General features: G+C 45.6%; 1 protein-coding gene across 3 annotated transcripts in view; it reads right to left on the minus strand.

The window, feature by feature from the left end:
* Positions 1-18,880, minus strand: part of LOC102368673 (L-threonine ammonia-lyase-like) — a 57,544-nt gene that overhangs the window by 4,715 nt on the left and 33,949 nt on the right. For all 3 annotated transcript variants that reach the window (XM_014517357.2, XM_006018479.3, XM_025197718.1), the window contains 4 exons: positions 18,261-18,336; positions 17,041-17,166; positions 15,606-15,773; positions 14,142-14,199 (listed from right to left, as the gene is read on the minus strand). In XM_014517357.2, the coding sequence (XP_014372843.1) occupies positions 14,142-14,199; positions 15,606-15,773; positions 17,041-17,166; positions 18,261-18,336 (428 nt within the window). The remainder of the gene's footprint in view (positions 1-14,141; positions 14,200-15,605; positions 15,774-17,040; positions 17,167-18,260; positions 18,337-18,880) is intronic.

The raw sequence follows: 18,880 nt of genomic DNA on the forward strand, positions 1-18,880 counted from the left end.
TACACCCCATCCCCATGGGTTGACAGATGCAGGCAGGAAACAGGGAAGGGATCAGAGGAGCAGGACAGTCCCTGCTCTACTGCAGCAGACAGAAAAGCACAGGGCTGCAAAGCCTCCTGGGATGCTGGGGATCTGAGAGTCAGCTTGAACCAGGAAGGGATCTGGGACAGAAGTTCCATAAACCGGTTTTACCTAAATCAGCTAAATCACCTCAGTCCTCAGGACTAGGTCAAGCTGGCTGCTGTGGTCCCAGCCTGCAGCCGGGAGCCACATGGTGCCAGAGCAGCTAGCTTGGGGTAGATAGGAGTGGTGGCAGCTGCAGGCAGGGAAGTGCTGAAAGCGGCAGCAGGTGGGGGGCAGTGGGAGCAAGCAGGCGGGCAGAGCGCAGCAACAGTTGGGTGGCAGCGTGGGGCCCATGCCAGTGTACCAGGGCCAGGGCCGGTGAGACCCAGGGTGGGGCGGGAGGGGCGTGGAGCTCAGGCTGGCAGGGGCTGGAGCTGGGCTGGTTCCCCCTCTCCCTTCTGGTGCAGCCTGTCCTGGCTCCATAGATCCCTGCCAGCCCCCACCCCCACACTCCTGACTCCCCATTCTGGTCCCTGTTGGTGCTGGCCCTGGGACACCAGTGCGGGCCCCTCGCTCCTGCCCAGCTATCGCTACACTCCCATGCATTTGCTGGCTCCCACTTGCCCCCCGCCTGCTGCAGCCATTTACCCACCACTGTCACTGCTCCCCTCCATGTTCCCCTTGCACCCGCCAGTTACTCTGGTACAACGTGGATCCTGGCTGCAGCACTGGGCCGCAGGACACAGCCAGAGCCAGCCTGGCCCCTGCGATTCTCTGCTGGCTCCTTGCGTTGCAGGCCAGGCTGGCTCAGCTCCTGCTGTGTCCTGCAGTCTCAGCCATGCAGCTGAGACATGGTGCTGGAGCTGCAAGCTGGCAGGGGAGGGGGACGGGACGTGACAGGGAAGCGGCAGAAAGGCAGTGGTGGCAGATGGATGGGGAGGGGGAAGTGGTGGTGAGCAGCAGCATGGGGCTGCGTTGATGCTCCAGGGGCAGGAGTTGCAGGAGCATGGAGCCTGAGCCTAGAAGAGCGCTGGTAGGGGCTCTGCCTGCCACGGGGAGGGGGGCAGGCTGTGGGCAAATCCTCACCCTCCACACATGCCACAACCCTCCCCAGCCACCCTCCCGCCACACACTCACAGCCCCCCACAAACCTCATACCTATTCACACCCCACACACCCACATACTCCCACACCCCACGTATACACGCCCCCCACACCTATCCCTCCACAACCCCACACACACACCCACACCCTTCCCCACATGCCACATCCCCACCCCCCACAAACCTATACCCACCCCCCACACCCTTCCATAGCATACAAAAGTAGGACTTCGTTTTAAGCTATTATGCAATCACCTCTATGTACATTACACAAACACATGTAAACCAGGACAAAAATATTTTTTAAAATCAAATTAATGAATGTTGTAATAGATGTTTGATTTTTAGAATATAATTTGGTATTTTTCTGGTTCTAAGATGGCAAACCCTTGCTGAAAGGAGTACTTACTGGGGGCAAGGGGAGGGACTTCTGGTGGCAAAGGTCAGGGGTTAGGGGGTGGGACTTCTAGTCCCAAGATGGTGACCAGGGGGTAGGGCACCTTGTCATGGTGCGAAGCCACCCTTGTGGCCCTCGGTGGCTTGCCAAAACTCAGTAAGTGGCCCTCCACCTGCAATAATTGCCCACCCCTCTCCTAGAGCAATAGTTCTCAACCTTTTTTGTACCAGGACCCATTTGTAAACATCAGTGGCCAATCCTGACCCAGTGCCCCTCACTCCTGACCTACTGCCCCCTGTGCCCAGGCCCCAGCCCCACAGTGTGTGGGGCAGATAGGGGGTAGGTGGGGTAGGGAGGGCGTGTATGGGGCATAGGCCCCAAGAAGCCCTTTGCAATGTTTTTCTCCTTTAAAGGAGAATCCATTTTTAAAGTTTGTTCACAACCCTTTCATATATTCTTGTGACCACTTTTGGGTCATGACCCATGGGTTGAGAAATGCTGCCCTAGAGCATGCCACAGCAGAGCATACCATGACTGCCACACTTCAAAATGTATGTAATAGAGCTTCCTTTGTGCACTTAGTGGTGTACGCCCCATACTCTCTCTTAGGAGTGATTACTGTAATATGTCCAGCACAGGGTGTATTTTGTGTTGAGCAGGCATGCCATGCTTTTGCTGAGGTACTCCCAAGTGCAGTCTTGCACTGATGTAGACATGACCAAGTCACAATACCATTCTACCCCTACCTGGAAAGCAGCATGTGTTTGTAAACTCAGAACATGGAAATGAAAAATCTGGAGTAGGTTGGGAATTCTGGTTATAGATGTTCTCATGTAGTTTTTTTAAAACAAAAATACACACCTGGCTCAGACGGATTTATTAAAATTGCCCTGAATAGGACCAAATGATTCCTGGCTTGAAGTGAGTAAACTCTATGCAATAAAAACAGGTTCTACACCCCCAGTGTGAGGCAGGAAACAGCTCCTCACAGAAGCACATGTAATGTTATTGTAAAGGAAGAGCAATGTTTGACTTATGAATTAAGATTTTGCTGAACAGCCAGAACATGGGAGAGTGGGAGAGGTGGTAAATGATAGCCTATCAACCTTTCCCCATCACCACCTTTTTGGATTAAAAGTTTGGTTGAATTTAAGGGTTAGAGACACACATTATGCATAAACCAGTTTAAGTGATCAGAAACTGGTTTAAACCTGTAACAGAACATAAGTTCAGCTGTAACAGAACATAAGTTCAGTGCACATAAACCAATTTCAAAATGGCTGAAACTGGTTTAAGATAAACCTGGTTGAATGTAGTATCATACTTAACTGATTTGGGTCAAACTGGTTTACTCAATGTCTGTCCCAGACCTCTTCCTGTTTTAAGTTAAACCAGAATCCCCCAGCATACCAGATACTTTGCAGTCCTGGGCTGTGCTGTCTGCTCCAGAAAACAGGGCTGGCCCTGCCCCTCTGCTCCCTAGCCAGAGCTCCAGCAGAGACTGCAGGCACAGCAGGGTCTGCCTTGCTTCCCCCTGCCTCTCTCCCCCCCCACCCCCAACTACTCAAGCAGGGTTCCCCCTTCCCTCCCTCCCCTCTGCCACAGCACGAACCTGAGCCCCATGGACCCTAGGCATATGGTATGCTAGCTAATGCTGAGAGGTGTCTGTGTGTGTGTGTCTCCAATTTCACTGGGACAGGCAGACAGAACAGAATCCATTTAGGACTTTTTGGAGCTAATCAACAGGTCAGCTGGTAATGTCCCTCTGTTTCTACCTTGGAAAAAGCTGTTTAAGAAGACCTTTAGCTAATGAGGAAGGTTTTCGTTTTGTTGATGGGCTGATAAACATTATGTTATCAGCCCCCTACTGGCTCTAGCAGCTGTCAGATTTGCAGACAGTATGAAGAAGCAGGGAGAGGAAGATTGAAAAGCTCAGTATCATCAACAGATGCATGCACTGCACACCCCCGCTTTGGCTGAGAGTGCTAACTGAAGTCTGAGGTCTGGCAACACTCCCACCCCTTGAGCAGCAAGGGGAAAAGCCTGGGATGATGCAGGCAGGGTGCTGGTTTACACCCCTTCCTAATCAGAGCGTCCTGCCAGGGCCTGGCCACCCCACAACAAGCTCAGCACTGTGGATGGAAGGGAGGACTGCTCTAGTGCCCCTCAGCTTCTAGCCTGAGCCACTGCAGGCATGTGCCTGCATTTCTTCAGTCCAGAGGGAATGTCCGTGAAGTTGCAAACTGGTTCAGACTAGGCAGGTTAGACTAACCTGCAAAGATTGAATCAATTCAGGCTCAGGCTTTTTGAATGCCTGTCCCTAGCCAAGGTTTGCACATGTCATGTAAAACTTTAAACAGAATTTAGGATGAGTGCCACAGAAATGGCTTCTTTGTCAAACTGTCAGCACACCTCAATGTGGACCTCAAAGCTCCTTGCCTTCCTAGTCATGGTTCTCTTCTGATGCTGCCAATCATATCAGTTTATACTGTGGTTTTCGTGGTGTGGAAAAGAATTCACTAGCAAACATACAGGACCAAATGTATTTTCTCTTCACTGTGCCAACTGGGATTTTTTGAACACCGACATACTGACAAGCTGTTGATGGGTAACAAAGCCTTAGAGAGCCTGATAGTAAAGATTGCTTTTTCCTTCTGTGTTAGGTCATTTGATTTTATTTACACTCTGACCTCACTCTAGTCAATGCTGTATGAGGCATATGAGGTTTATATGAATGAAATATGCAATATAAAACATGCAACCTAGACTAAAAGGAATATTATGGGTAATTCAAGGATTCCCACTCTCAATTAAATTACACAGTGCATTCTTAACTACATCTCTACTGTATCACAGATGTCTAATTATAATACTATTTTTCAGCAAGCATGATCAGGGCAAGCCTGTCAATGACAGCTGCATTTTTATAAGTGCATAAATATATTCTTTGTTTTGGAGCAAGAAGAGGGCACAATGGGAACATTTCTAAAGGATGACAGGGCTATCATAAAATCATAGAAAATTAGGGTTAGAAGGGACCTCAGGAGGTCATCTAGTCCAACCCCTTGCTCAAAGCAGAACCATCCCAGCCAAGGTTTTGTGTAGTTGGGTCTTAAAAAACTCCAAGGATAGAGAGTCACTATCACTATCAACCAACATGGATTGTTAGAAAAATCATAACAAGCCAAGTTCATTTCCTTTTTTGGACAGGGTAACTGGGTTGGTAGATAAGGGAAATGTCAATATAATATAGTTGGACTTTAGTTAAGTCTTTTGACATATGCCACATTCAATTCTCGTAAGTAAAACTGGAGAAAAATGGACTAGATAGAAATACTATTAGATGGATGTACAACTAGTTGAATAACTTGAAGCAAAGAATAAAAAATCTATTTGTGGATCAACATCAGAAGAGCAGGTGTGTCTGAAATGTTCGGTCACAATTTTGTTTTGGGTCCAGTTCTTGAACATTTTGTTAATGACTGGAATAGAGATACAGAGCATATTGGCCAAATCTTCTGGTGACAAACACTTGGAAGGATAGGATTACAATTCAAAGGAATCTTGATAACCTGTGCTATAGATAACATGAAATTCAACATACAGAAGAAAAATCAAATGGGCATGTACAGAATGACTGACTTGGTAGTAGTTCAGCTGAGAACAGTTACAGTAGGCCACAAACCCTACAGAAGTCAGCAATGTGTTACAAAAAAAAAATTACATATTGGATGCATTAATAGAAGCACTGAATACACGAGGTGGTAGTACAGACCTATGCTGGAATTCTGTGTCCTTTCCCTTTCACATTTTAAAGATGTAGAGAAACAATACAGAACCCAGAGGTAAACAACTGTAACAAAGGGGTTGGAATGCAATCTGTCTGAGAAAAGGTTGACAGAAATAGATACATTTAGTTTGGAGAAAAGGAGATTAAGGGTAGCAGTTTTCATGTATTTGATAAACTACTGTAAATAAGATGAAGAATTTTTCTCTCCCTATAAAGGGCAGGACACAGAGCAATTGACTCAAACTGCAGCAAAGCAGACTTGGATCAAATCTCAAGATAATCTTCACAACTCTAAGACCAATATGACAATGGAACAAGCTACCCATGGAAGTTATGGAATCTCCTCATTTGGAGGTTCTTAAGAAGAGGCTAGAGAAGTATTTATCTGGGAGGGTTACAAAGAGTGAATCCTGCATCTGTGCAAAGGGTTGGACTAGGTAATCCATGATGTTGTCCCTTCCAACCCTTTACATCTATGATTCTGTGCCTCTGGTTAGGTTTGCTCTTATCCCTATCTAACAGCAAAAACATCATTCAAGTGGTCAAGAAATGGCACAAATATAAAAGATATTATACAGTCTGTTCTATTATAATGAGGTCCTTGTGCTGTTTTCATGCCATAGTATCTAAGTGCCCTACAGTAATGAATTAAATGTTGTAACTGACATCTGCTATAAGTGGTTTGTTCTTTACTTGATCCTCTCCCCCAGAGGAAAATGTGTGAGCACAGTGCAGGGTTTTAATTTGGAAGGCTTTTATTTCATGCATTCCCACTGTTTAACATCTGTTAGAGATGGCCTTTAGTTATATGGATATGTTTTCCACAGTCTTGGACAATCCTCCAGACAAGTTCTATCTCCTATATGGTTGAATCTGAAAGAAAATTCCATTACGCTATGGGAGTGGGGCTATTGATCATGGTCTTCATCTCAGAGCTTTAGCTGGGTTCTTTTAGATGTGCTCAATTCTAGCTATCGAATACCCTGAAGATAAGGAATATATGATGTTAATATATACTTTTCCTCAAAGACTTACCCACAGGGGCATTATTCACATCCTTTTTCATATGCCCTAGACCTGCCTGCTAGCTGTTAATCCCCATTATAGCAAATGACTCCATCTGAACACCACAAATACTTTCTCTCAGTTTTAAAGTATTATTTCTGAGGTACCCCAAAAATGTGGGCTGTAGCCTACTGCTTTCAGTCATGCCAGGGAAGAATCTGCTCCTCATTTGCTAGGGGCCTTGTGGGGAGGAAGGGAAGAAAGCTACTAAAGCAAAGAACTAGCTGCATGCTGGGTATCAGGGAGCATATTTGAGGAAGTGGAAAAAACTCAGGCCTGGATTGTAATCACTTTATCCAGACTGAATATCTTATGCAACATGTATTCCCATTGACATTCAAGGTGAGCTTCTGGTGGAGGTGGATTCAGCACAAGTGAGCAGACCACAATCTGGTCATCAGTGAACAAGACTGATTTAGGAAAAGAACAGCTGTAGAATACTATGGTTGACTGCTAAAGAAGTGGCGTTTCTCCATCTAAATGAGGGAGATCTTCCAAAGCATAGGATAATCAAGGAGGTTCCATGTGCCCTGTGATCCAGGGCTCATGAAATTAACTTTTCCCTGGATCTGGCCCTGACTTTATTTTGCTGTTGTTTATTATCTTACCTCAATGTCAAAGTAAACAGGAAGGGCCTGTCAGATTTTTGTTATTATTGTTATAGAATATCAAAATATCTGGAATCTGTAAGACATTTCCAATAGGGCTGTGCAAAATGGCTATGTTTCATTTTGGTTTTGGATTCGGTGTTTTGGAGGGAAAGTGATTCGTTTTGGTATTTCGGATCACTGTCCTGTTTCGATTCGGCCGAACCTATTTCAGAGTTTCAATGCTGTTTCAGCCATAGGCTATAATGGAGAATCACTAAAATGCCTATAACTTTGTCATTTCTTGCCTGATTCAGATGAAAATTGCAGGGATAGTAGCCCCTTCTGAGGGCATAAAGCCTGCCAAGTTTCAAGGAGACAGGTGCTGGGATTTCTGTGAAAATGCACCTCAAACTTTTCAAAGCAAAACTAGTATCACTTGCCAGCAGTGGCAGCATGTTGTAATCCTGTGTGCAGATCTGGGGGCCTACTCCCCCCAGGAAGAGTCTGGCACAGCCCTCCTGGGGGTGCAGGCCCCTGGATCAGTGTGCAAGATGATAGCAGACTGCTGCTGCCAGCTGGGGCCAGCACTGGGTTCTTTCCAGTGCTCAGTGCGAGCTGCGCCAGGCAGACTCAGGTGCTGGTGCTGGCCCCAGCCAGCAGCCACAGCAAGCAGTCATCCATATGCTCCGCAGCCGGTGAATGTGGAGCTTTAAGAAAAAAAAGACCTGCATTCCCTGGCTCTGGCAGCAGCAAGTGGGGCCTCTGAGGGCTCGTGGCAGAGCCCCTCCATGCAGTGCTGGGCAGTGGGGGGCAGCAGGGATTCCCCCCCTCCCCCCAGCATCTGTGCAGCAGCTGCCCCATGATGCGGGTGCAGCATGGCTTGGCAGGGCACCCGCGCACTGTCCTGGAGCTGGGACAGATCCACCTTTTAGCCAGAGCTCCAGGTTCAATTCCCTAGTTCTCTAATCATTCCCCCAGCTCTTTCAAGGGGGGGCATGGCCCCCGGATCTGCATGTGGGGTTTCATCAGGCTGCTGCTGCTGGCTGGGGAAATAGCCCAGAGCTGCCACCATCACCACCTGGCAGTGGTAGCCTGCTGTCATCCTGCATCATCCGGGGGGCCCACGCCCCACAGGAAGAGCTGGGGGAAGCAATCAGAGAGCTGGGGGAAAGATCGGGGAACTGGGGAATGAAACCAGGAACTAGGGGAATGTTCAGGGATCTGAACATTCCCCCAGCCCCCAGCTCAATTCCCCAGCTCCCAGTTCCATTCCCTAGCTCCCAGTTTGATTATCCAGCCCCTGGTTCAATTCCCTAGCTCCCAGTTTGATTACCCAGCCCCTGGTTCAATTCACCAGCTCTGTGATCATTCCCTCAGCTCTTCCTGGGGGGCGCAGGCCCCTGGATCTGCGTGCCTGGTTTAGCAGGCTGCCGCTGTAGGCTGAGGCCAGCAGCAGCACCACAGTCTTCCTGGCACTCAGCACCGGCGACACCAAGTGGCTGCCACTGACCCCAGCCTGCAGTGGCAGCCTGCTGAAACCCTGCTCACAGATCGGGGGCCCATGCTCCCCAGGAAGAGCTGGGGGAAGCAATCAGATAGGTGGGGAATCGAACCAGGAGCTAGATGTCAATATCAGAGCAGTCCTCCCCTCCCTCTTCTTGGTTTTTGTTTCCTTGCAAACCCAGCTCTGAAACTCTGAAATTCTCTGAAACATTTCTGAAATGTTTCAGAGCCTTCTGTTTTGATTCGTATTTGGCACTTTGAGTGCCAAAACAGCCTGAAACACCTCCGAAACAAAACAGCTGCTGAAATTTCACGCAGCCCTAATTTCTAACTGCATCAGGATAAAACAGGTCATGTGCTCCTGACAATGTTTCCGTTGCTGCCAGACCAAAATGAACTGCAGTCTTCCCCATGACATAAATCTGCACTTGCCCCAAATGAAAGAATCCAAATTAGACTCATGAAGCAGGAAGTATCCAAAAGATGTTTTCACAGATTCCCAAAGAAGATGCGCTAACACTGACAATCCTGTCTCACAAATCACTTCAGTAAGCAACTGTTAAGAACTAATTGTAGCCAACACATCAGCCAGCAAAAAACAATTAGATTTTTTTCCCCATTCTTAGATTCTGTTTATTTTCTCCAGGAAAATGTTCCACCAATGATTTTGTGGGGGATTGCAACTGGATGTAACGCCTTTTAGAATCCTTACCACCCCAGGATCAGACTAACAGCAAATAACTTCCCACAGAGATTTCTCACTATGCACCAGATGAATAAACACATCGAACACACCACCACGGTGAAGAAATCACTTCATCTTCATGATGAATAGTGAGTAGACGCCAAGTTTCCCTCACTGGGAAATGGAAGAGTAAGTCATAGGAAAGATCAAACATTGAGGTGAAATTCTTGACTCGATTGGTTGAACTCTCTGAATTAGCTACTCTATTATTGTAGTTTAGTCAGAGACTTCATCTATATTTACAATAGTGTTACAGTAATGTGAACGGGGTTATTACTTTATCCCATGGTTAATATCCTACTAGTCATGATATATTACACACATACAGCAATGTGAAAGTGTAAGCCCCTGTTGTCTGGTCATTTATACTCAAAATATTAAAGTTTTGGCATTCAGCATTGTGTAGCTGCTTCTGTTTCTGTCCAGCAAAGGAGAATATTGAGAAATACCAAGCCTGAGCATAATGCTTGATGCCAAGATCCAGGCACCTTCAAATCTTTGACAGATATTTATCTGGATTTCAACTTTGCGGCTCAGGCTTATCTCTAATAATCTCACAGGAACAATACAGTCTTTTCCATTCCTGTTAAAAAGAATTATGCAAATTCAATAGCAAGGTAATTCATTTTATGAAACATTCTGACCCCTTGAATGTTCTTTATTTCAGTTGGATGGCTATCAAAATTCTCTTGCAGTACAAGTTGCTCTGAGACTACCAGAACAGACAGCTAATGAAAATAGATCATGAAGGCAGACATTAGCACATGGCATACATTTTTTTATGAGATATGATTTTAAGATTCAGATAAATGAGCCTCATGACAAAGATTGCAATAGAAATGGAAAATTCTTGTAATGCTCTCTGCCAAGAGACTAGGAAAGTTAATTCGTTTAACTTACTTGGCACCATAAATATAAATGTTAAGAATTTTATAAAAATCTAACAAAGAAACTTCTAGAAGAGCTCTAAGGGCCACAGCTTTCAGTTAAAAAAATAGTTCTCTTCTGAACAAGGAAAAATGAGGAGGGACTTTAACTATGCCCTTATACAACAGTGATTTCAGGATGGTGCAAAAGGGCATGTGTCCAGTGCATGCACCTGGCAGCTGAGACCAGAGCTCTCAATGGCCTCAGCTGCCAGTTCTCAGGGTGAAGTGGCTGGATCCCTCTGTGAATCTGCCTTTGCCCCTATGTTATCCAGATGTAGGGTAACTATAACAGGGCACTGGGGATACCTGCCACTTCAAGGAATCAGGCAGGCCTATGGAACCTTTGGCAGGCACGGCCAGGCCTAATCATTGAGTCAGCAGACTTGGGGGCTGACACCTGAGGCTGGTTAGGAGGGCCACATGGTGGGAAAGGAGGAGAGCTGGGCTGGGTCAGGACATAAGCCCAGGCTAGAAGAACAAAATGGCTGACATCTGGGGAGCTGTAGGAGCAACACCTACCAGCCAGAAGATCGCAGCTCCTGAGAGCCATCTGAACCACCTGGAGGTTTAGTGTGGGAACTATTAGGGAGGAGGAGATTCCTGGGGACCCAGGTGGGATCTACAGCTTAGGGCAGTGGTCACCAACCAGTGGATCTCAAGCCACTGGTAGATCTTGGAGTCTCTGTGGTAGATCTTGGAGCCTCTTGGAGTTGATCCAAGGCTGGGGTGGGGAGATGAGTGCCTGCATGCATGCACGTGTGCTCCCCAGGTCAGTCCATGGGGGAGAGAAGGAGTGGGGGCTAGATTGAGGTCCCCGTGGTAAGGGACAGTGCTGCAGAGGCAAGAGCAGGGGTAAGTTGAGTGGGGCCCTGGCCAGGTGGGATTTACCTGCTGGGGAGGCGCGCCCCCAAACAATTTTTTCGCCCTCTGCCTTGATCTGCCCCCCCCCGAGACTTACCTTCTGGGTGGGGGGAAGGGGGTGGCAGTGCATGGTAGATCTTGGGTTACTTTTAAATGCCAAAGGTGATCTCCTACTTAAATAGGTTGGAAAACACTGGCCTACAAGGACAGGGCTGAGAGGGTTAGAGACTTGGAGTAACCAAGCCAGCCTGTAAGAGAGAGGGCTGAGTACTCTAAGGGCCTAAGAGGAGATCACATCAGGCCTGAGCTGATAAGATCATGCTCAAAGCCAGGGCATACCCAAGGAGCAGGGCTGATACAATCCTGGTGGGGCTTTAAACCCTGTGGAGAGAAAGCAAGTTAGTTGGAGGGGGCCCGAGTGGAAGGACCCATGACTGAGAGGGCTGATGGCCAATTCACTGGTTTCGAGGACCTTGACTGGCCTAGGCTGGGGCCAGGGCCCAGGAGTGGGCTGAAGGATGCAAGCCTACAGTGAGGGGTGGTCAGCGCTGCAGAGGGCCTGGTTTCCTGACTGGCCTGATGGCGGGGCCAAGCCTGGAAAGGCATGAAGGCTGGATTGGGACCACTGCACAAAGCTAGGAGCCAGGGCTATACAGTTTGAATGATGACAGCAAATGGAGTCATCTGAGAGGAGGGCTCTAGAATAAGGGGTCCAAGCACACAGTAGGGCCAAGAGTAGAGAGAGAGCCATGAGATGGAGTCAGGGTCAAAGGGCCCAATAGCCACCAGCCCATGGGGGAAGGCAGAAAGACCAAGTAGGTCTGATTGGTTCTGGATAAGTCTGAAAACTGCACCATGCAGGAGTTGGTTACTGTAGTGTGGCTGCCTGTGGTGGGGCAGCCTCAAGGAAATGCCACACATGGTCCACTTCAGGGGAAAACCTCAGGCCCCACTGCCTTGTGGGTTACCCTGTGGAGGGGGAAGGCTAAGGGAACACACCCTGATAGAAAATCATGGGACAAAAAAGATCATGTGGATCACAGGGGTCCACTGGATGGGATAGAGCTGGGAAGGCCAGAACAAAGCTGAGCCAGGTCTGAGCAGAGGTGGGAAGCCTGGAGCAGAACTGAGCCAGGTCTGAGTGGAGTTGAGAGGCCTGAGCTAAGGATTCATAGATGCTAGGGTTGGAAGGGACTTCAATAGATCATCGAGTCCGACCCCCTGCATAGGCAGGAAAGTATGCTGGGTTCAGATGACCCCAGCTAGATGTCTGTCTAACCTCCTCTTGAAGACCCCCAGGGTAGGGGAGAGCACCATCTCCCTTGGGAGCCCATTCCAGACCTTGGCCACTCCAACTGTGAAGAAGTTCTTCCTAATGTCTAGTCTAAATCTGCTCTCTGCTAGCTTGTGGCCATTATTTCTTGTAACCCCCGGGGGCGCCGTGGTGAATAAAACCTCACCAATTCCCTTCTGTGCCCCCATGATGAACTTATAGGCAGCCACAAGGTTGCCTCTCAACCTTCTCTTGCGGAGGCTAAAAAGGTCCAGGTGCCCCAGTCTCTCCTCATAGAGCTTGGCCTGCAAGCCCTTAACCATATGAGTGGCGCTTCTCTGGACCCTCTCCAGGTTATCCACATCCGTCTTGAAGTGTGGCACCCAAAATTGCACGCAGTATTCCAACTGCGGTCTGACCAGCGCCCGATAGAGGGGAAGTATCACCTCCTTGGATCTGTTCGTCATGCATCTGCTGATGCACGATAAAGTGCCATTAGCTTTTCTGATGGCTTCGTCACACTGACGACTCATGTTCATCTTGGAGTCCACTAGGACTGCAAGATCCCTTTCCGCTTCCATGCCACAAGCAGGTCATTTCCTAGGCAGTAGGTATGCTGGACATTTTTCCTCCCTAGGTGCAGGAGTATGGCCCAGTTAGGGGCATGAGTCATAAGGTGGCCCAGTTGCAGGCACGAACCAGATGAGACAAGAGAATATGGCACAGTTAGGGGCATGAGTCAGTGTGGCCCAGTTAAGAGCATGAACTAGACATGATGAGTAGGATGCCACCTGCAAGGCATGGGACATGGTATAGGGGAGGCACAGAGCTGTGTTATTGGCCTTGGAAGCTGGGGCCACAAGTTGAAGCTCATCTTGGTAAGATCAGGGCAGCCTTCCACAGCATACAGATATCAGTTAACAATGAGTCATGGAGGGCTAGTGCGGGATGGACTGGCCTAGACAGGGTAGGATAATTTTTTTGGGGTGCCTTGGCATCACCCTGTCACAGTAACCTTTTCAAAAGTGCCTAAGTAATTTAGGAGACTAAGGTCTCTATTTTGAGATTAGGAATTTAAATTACTTGGACATCTTTGAAGTGACATCCATTTTCACCTTTGTTGGTAGATCCATGTGTTTAGCCTGCGTCCTTTGCAAATTTAAAGACCCTGATCCAAAATGGTAATGACAAAGAGAAATACTGATCAGCTGAGTGTTTCAAAACAAATTGGGATCAACACAGTTATCCAGAACAGATTTAGTGATCTAAGAAATAGTAATCTAGGAATTCTTCCCATTGCCTGGCCTGCTAAAGAGCCTAAATAGGACCTCATCATACCACTTGGAGCTGCAGTATCACAAGCTAAGGACTAGACTTGGGCAGTAGCTGGATTGGGGATTACCAGTGAAGTCAATGGAACTGAATCAATGTAAAACTGGTGTCACAGAGGAGACCCAGAGTGGGGAGTTTTAGATGAATGTGTTGGTTGGTGACATTCCTCCCTTTGAGTCTCATTGAACTAACTACCCCCCAAAGGGATAAGGCTGGTGTTCTTATATGTTCAAAAGAACTTTGCCTCAGTATGAACTGTTGCTCACCAGTTCAGATAATTACAATTATCCTACAAAGATGCAAAGGGAATTTTCAATTGGATACCATTGTTTGTTCATTACTTCCAGAATAAATAACTCTAGGATCTATCCATCCACACACCGTAATTCTATGATACTAAGAACTGGGATATTTTACTGCTGGCTTTTCAATGACAGGAGAGCAATGCATGTATTAAGGCATTAAATAATGTTTGTGTTTCTCCCCTTACCTCATTAGTGAAGAGATCAGATGTCACAAACATATGTTCTTGCTTAATGTCCAACACCCTAGAACAAACAAATTAGAGATCACTGCAAGCCCTTGTCATTGTCAAATGATTTTCTTTGAGCATTTGGATGATAAACACATCCATACATGTCCCTTTAATATGCAGCTAGGTTGAAATAAATGTGAATTCAAAGCACAGGTTGTTCACATCTCTAAATACTTTGAGCTCATTTCCAGTTTGTCTTCCTGACACCTACTGGACAACAATCATTCCATTATAATTTCACTGAAATCAGTTAGTACATAAGTTGTATATTTATTTATCAGTCTTAGGGAGAATCAAGTTGTGCCAAAACGCAACAACTATAACTCATTCAACAAGCTGAAGATTTTCCATTGCCAGCTGCCTACTAGTGTATTACACTGTTTCTGGATTGGAGCAACCAAAGACAGGATAAAAAGCTAAAATTAGAAGCATTAAATATCCTGTGGACATTTAATCCTTTAGAAATCGTTCCAGGTGTATCCTCCATTGCCTCTCTCCCTTCCTCTCCTAAATATTTTCCAGTAGAGTCATCTGGCTGCGTGTTTTCTTAGCACCTATCCATAGCTCTGAGTTCCTCTGTAGAGGAAAAGGCTACACTTAATTTTTAAACGTGTACACAGGCCAGGCATTCGCCTGTAAGGAGAGAAGTGGCCCTGAACTCTGTACCTTTCCGTACTTCTAATACGCTTTAATAGAAACTCAAGTAACTAGAGGAAAGACAAATAGGGAGTCTGCAGCATTTCAAATAACATTTTTTTCCTCAGAGTTTCCTAGCTAGTCTATAAAACATTCTGGTTTGGCATCTATCAATTTGAACATTTTTGACAGAAAGGTTTCAGAAGTCCAGGGGGGAACTCTGTTCAGCTAGAGAAATTCAAATAAGAAACCTGGACTTTTTTCAGTCAGAAAAACAGACTTTTCAATAAGATTCAGCTTTTCACAAAATCCTGTAAGAGGTTTAGGGTTCATTCTGATGTGCAATGGAAACAAATGTTGAAACTTTGGAAGGTTCCATGAGATGGAATTGTTGGGCTTTAGTCAGCTGTAGAAACTATTACAAGCCTTCAGTTTGTCTCAGAAAAGAATTCGTTCTTTCTCCAACACACACAGAGGCCTTGCCATTTTGAGAAGCAATGAAATTCTACAGTTCACTATATCAGATGAGCCATCCAGAGTAGGATATTTGTAGCACCTATTTTACAGGTCACATACCACCATTCACTTTGTAACAGGAAAAGGTTTTCTGAGACAGACTACAATAGCAGAAGATAGATTATCTGAGTTATGTTAGTTACTAAATAAATCCATTTACTTTCAGCTAATACTTAAAGTGCACTAGTCATTGGTTGCATTCAAGAAAACATTGTGTTATCTTCTGAGCAGTGGCCAGCCAGCAGCATCCACATGATTCTGAAGTACCTCACGTCTTCCCGAGCCAACATCTCCAGTAACTTTGTAATATCCCCTGGGCAGTCAGAGAGCAGAAGGGAAAATTTGCACATTCTGTTGTCCAGGGTCAGGGCACGATCTATGCACTGTCGCATCAAAGGCAATTCCAGGTTGCCACTGCATACAGCAATTGCCACTCTGAAAGGGAAGAGCAAACAGGGTCTTTCCTGCTTGTCTGTATAAAGTCAAAACAGAATATTGCAGTTGCCTCAGTAACTGCAGAATATATTACATGTCTAACAGAGGTTCTTTTGGGACTTTCAAGCTCCCTGTCCCATATCTAGGAGCCTGAAAATGCTGATAGTGTCTCTGCTCCAGAATAGAACATCTAAATCTCAGGAGAGTCATAGCTTGAGACAAGGCAAGCTCCCACCATGCCATGAAAGCAGCTGTGGGAAGGTCTTAGAAATCAGGATCAAATTGTTCCCTTGTGTTTCTGAGAGACTGAACTAAGTGTTTTGAATTTTCTGAAATATAAATCTTCCTGAATCCCTCTCCTATAGAAAACCTTGACAATATCAGTATTCATTCCATACCTTGATCAAAATGTTGGAATTTGCCAAAGAGTAGAAATTTAAAAATTTAACAAGCCAAAGGTACTGAGAGAGGTACTTGGGGAACTAAGTAACAGTAATAAACATGATGTAATTGTGAGTCGTGCATGCCCTGTTTGAAGTGGAGCATAAACACTAATGAAGTTTCACTTTGCAGAGAGGACATGTGACTTGTCAAGTCTTGTACTGAATCAATGGCCTGGCTGGAGAAACACAACGCAGACCTCTAGAATCCCAAACCCTGTTTTCTCTTATTCATAGCACACCACTGCATCTGGCTTGCCTTTTCTACAAGCTACTTTGCACCCTAAATACCCAAGGTATGCTTGGCAACAGATATTTTCCTGCTCAGCCTATAAAAATCACTCACAAATTTTGTGCAGCCAGGATCCTACAACACTCCCTCCTCCCCCTCTCACACCTTCCCGGTTTTGTATTCTGGGCTATGTCTTGAGTTTGGGCTCAATCCTATGAAGTAATGATTACAGGGACTTTGATCAAAAAGGCATTTTTGCAATTTATGCACATGCTTAACTTCAAGCCCATAAGTAATTTTGCTGACTATGGGCCAGAGGGCTTAGTACTGAATACTTGGTGTAAATTGCTAGATCTATTAAGCATAATGGAAGGTCTTCAGTGTAGGCTGGCTTCATCCCTCTTTCAGTGAGCTGTCTCCTTTGTCTAGAAGCACTACTCCTTACCAGTGTAGGCGATCTCATGGGCAGAATGAGGGAAAACAACAAACTCTTCTCTGTCTGAGAAGTACAGCACTCCCTTTCTCTCTCTCCCCCTCTTGGGTGACTTCCCTAATAAGGTCTGTGTTTGTAATTGCTGCTTTGTAGGCACTGTACCTTTTACTCTTTAATTCTGGCAGCTTCCCTGCAACTAAAGCCGCAAGTCCAATGGCCCCTTCTGCATCAATTGTGGCTCGCTCATATTCTAGCAGCCTCAGTATGGCAATGAGAATGTCCTCCTCCCTAAGGCAAAAAGAACAGTGTTAGAACTAGCAAACTGAGGAGTGAATACACAAATAAACCTCCCAAAGAGGGTTAGTAATATTATATAATATTAAGGGATCCTGTTTGTCCTGTGGTTGGTTTATCCATCAACCTCAGCATAGCATTACAGGACACTAGGTTGCTGAGCATGAACACAGGTCTTGAACACATGCTGACAAAGATGTCATGGAACTGTTTGCAGAAATATTCACGTCAGTATTCTGGCTGGATAATTCAACTGGATAAGTACTTTCTGTCAACCAACACTGACCCCATTATTTTGATGGGACATCAGATTAGAGGTGTCCCACTGAGTGTTCAGAATTGCTATATCATATTACTGTATGCTGTCAAAGGGTTGTTTTACAGCAGGAAGGTCATTGAACCTCTCACAGCTGCTTTAAGAGAAGTAGGAATTAACCCTTAACTGGCATAACATGGTATAATTTACCCCAGCTCAGGATCTGTCCCACAATTCATCCTTGGTTTGATCAGAAATGAAGACAACCATTATTACACAGCAGATGTGACAAACTTCAGTTATAAATTCCTGGCAGCCTGCTCTTCATAAGAGCAGCCCTGTATTCCCCACACTATTCCTATCATTTCAGCTCTCACCTTTTCTCTTTTGTTTATATGTCTCTTAATGCCCCATTGCTTTCCTATTATGCATGCAGATACTATTTAGGCCACTGAAAGCAAAGTTATGGGATACATTTATTATAAATAGACATTATAATAAACCTAGCTTAATGAACACCAAAGGAGATGGGAAGATAAATGCTACTTAAAGTAACACACAGATATTGACGTAGTTAGTGTTATCTTCCCAAGGGCCTCATCCGACATTTACTGAAATCGGCAGAAACTGCTTTTGCTGTTAGAGTATCTGTTCAAGTTCTAGTCTGAGTCTTCAGTGCCACATAGGCAAAATTCTTAAAAGTTAATAGAACTAGGGACTTATCAGGCTATCAGGAAGACACCTCTGTAGCCCATCTGAAACATACAACATTACATTTAAAACATGCCCATTCAAGGTAACATTGCTGTGGATATTTTCTTTCTTTACTTACCTCACAGTAACAACTTTGTCTACAAGTTTTCCTGTCAACTGGAAAGAATTGGTGCCAAAGCAAGGCCCACTCACATCTGCAGATTTAAGTGACATGTGAAAAAATGAAGCTGGCTGCTTTAGGTATGTCCAAAGCTGTCAAGAGGCCCAGTGTCATTTTGTTTTATGTTGGCTATCAATTGAAATAGAATAAAAACAGTAGCTTGCCATTATGCTGTCTTAAAAATAATGCTTTCCACACTTGTTAACCTGTTAACACGAAAGAGCAAATATCTGCCCCCAAAGAGTTTATAATGTAAAACTCTATCCATGCATTTAGACCTAGGTACCTGCCCCCCCACAGTCATACAGCTTCATCAGCTTCAGTGATGTGATATCCATCAGGTTCTCAATATGTAAAGAGGCATAAACAGAAGTTAAAAATAACATGTTTTTGTTACACAGCAGATTATGTGGTAGCAACACATAAGAAGGGGAGCCTTTACTAAGAAAGGTAAAAAGTTTGGTTTTTGACACCTCTAGTTTGAGAAAATGGTGAGGCTCTCAAGACAGATATGTAAGAGAGGGTACAGGGCACACAGAAGAACTGAGGTGAATAAGGAGGAAGGGAAGACCGGTGCA

This window comes from Alligator sinensis, unplaced genomic scaffold (assembly GCF_000455745.1).
Source record: "Alligator sinensis unplaced genomic scaffold, ASM45574v1 scaffold188_1, whole genome shotgun sequence".
In the NCBI taxonomy this organism is placed as follows: Eukaryota; Metazoa; Chordata; order Crocodylia; family Alligatoridae; genus Alligator; species Alligator sinensis.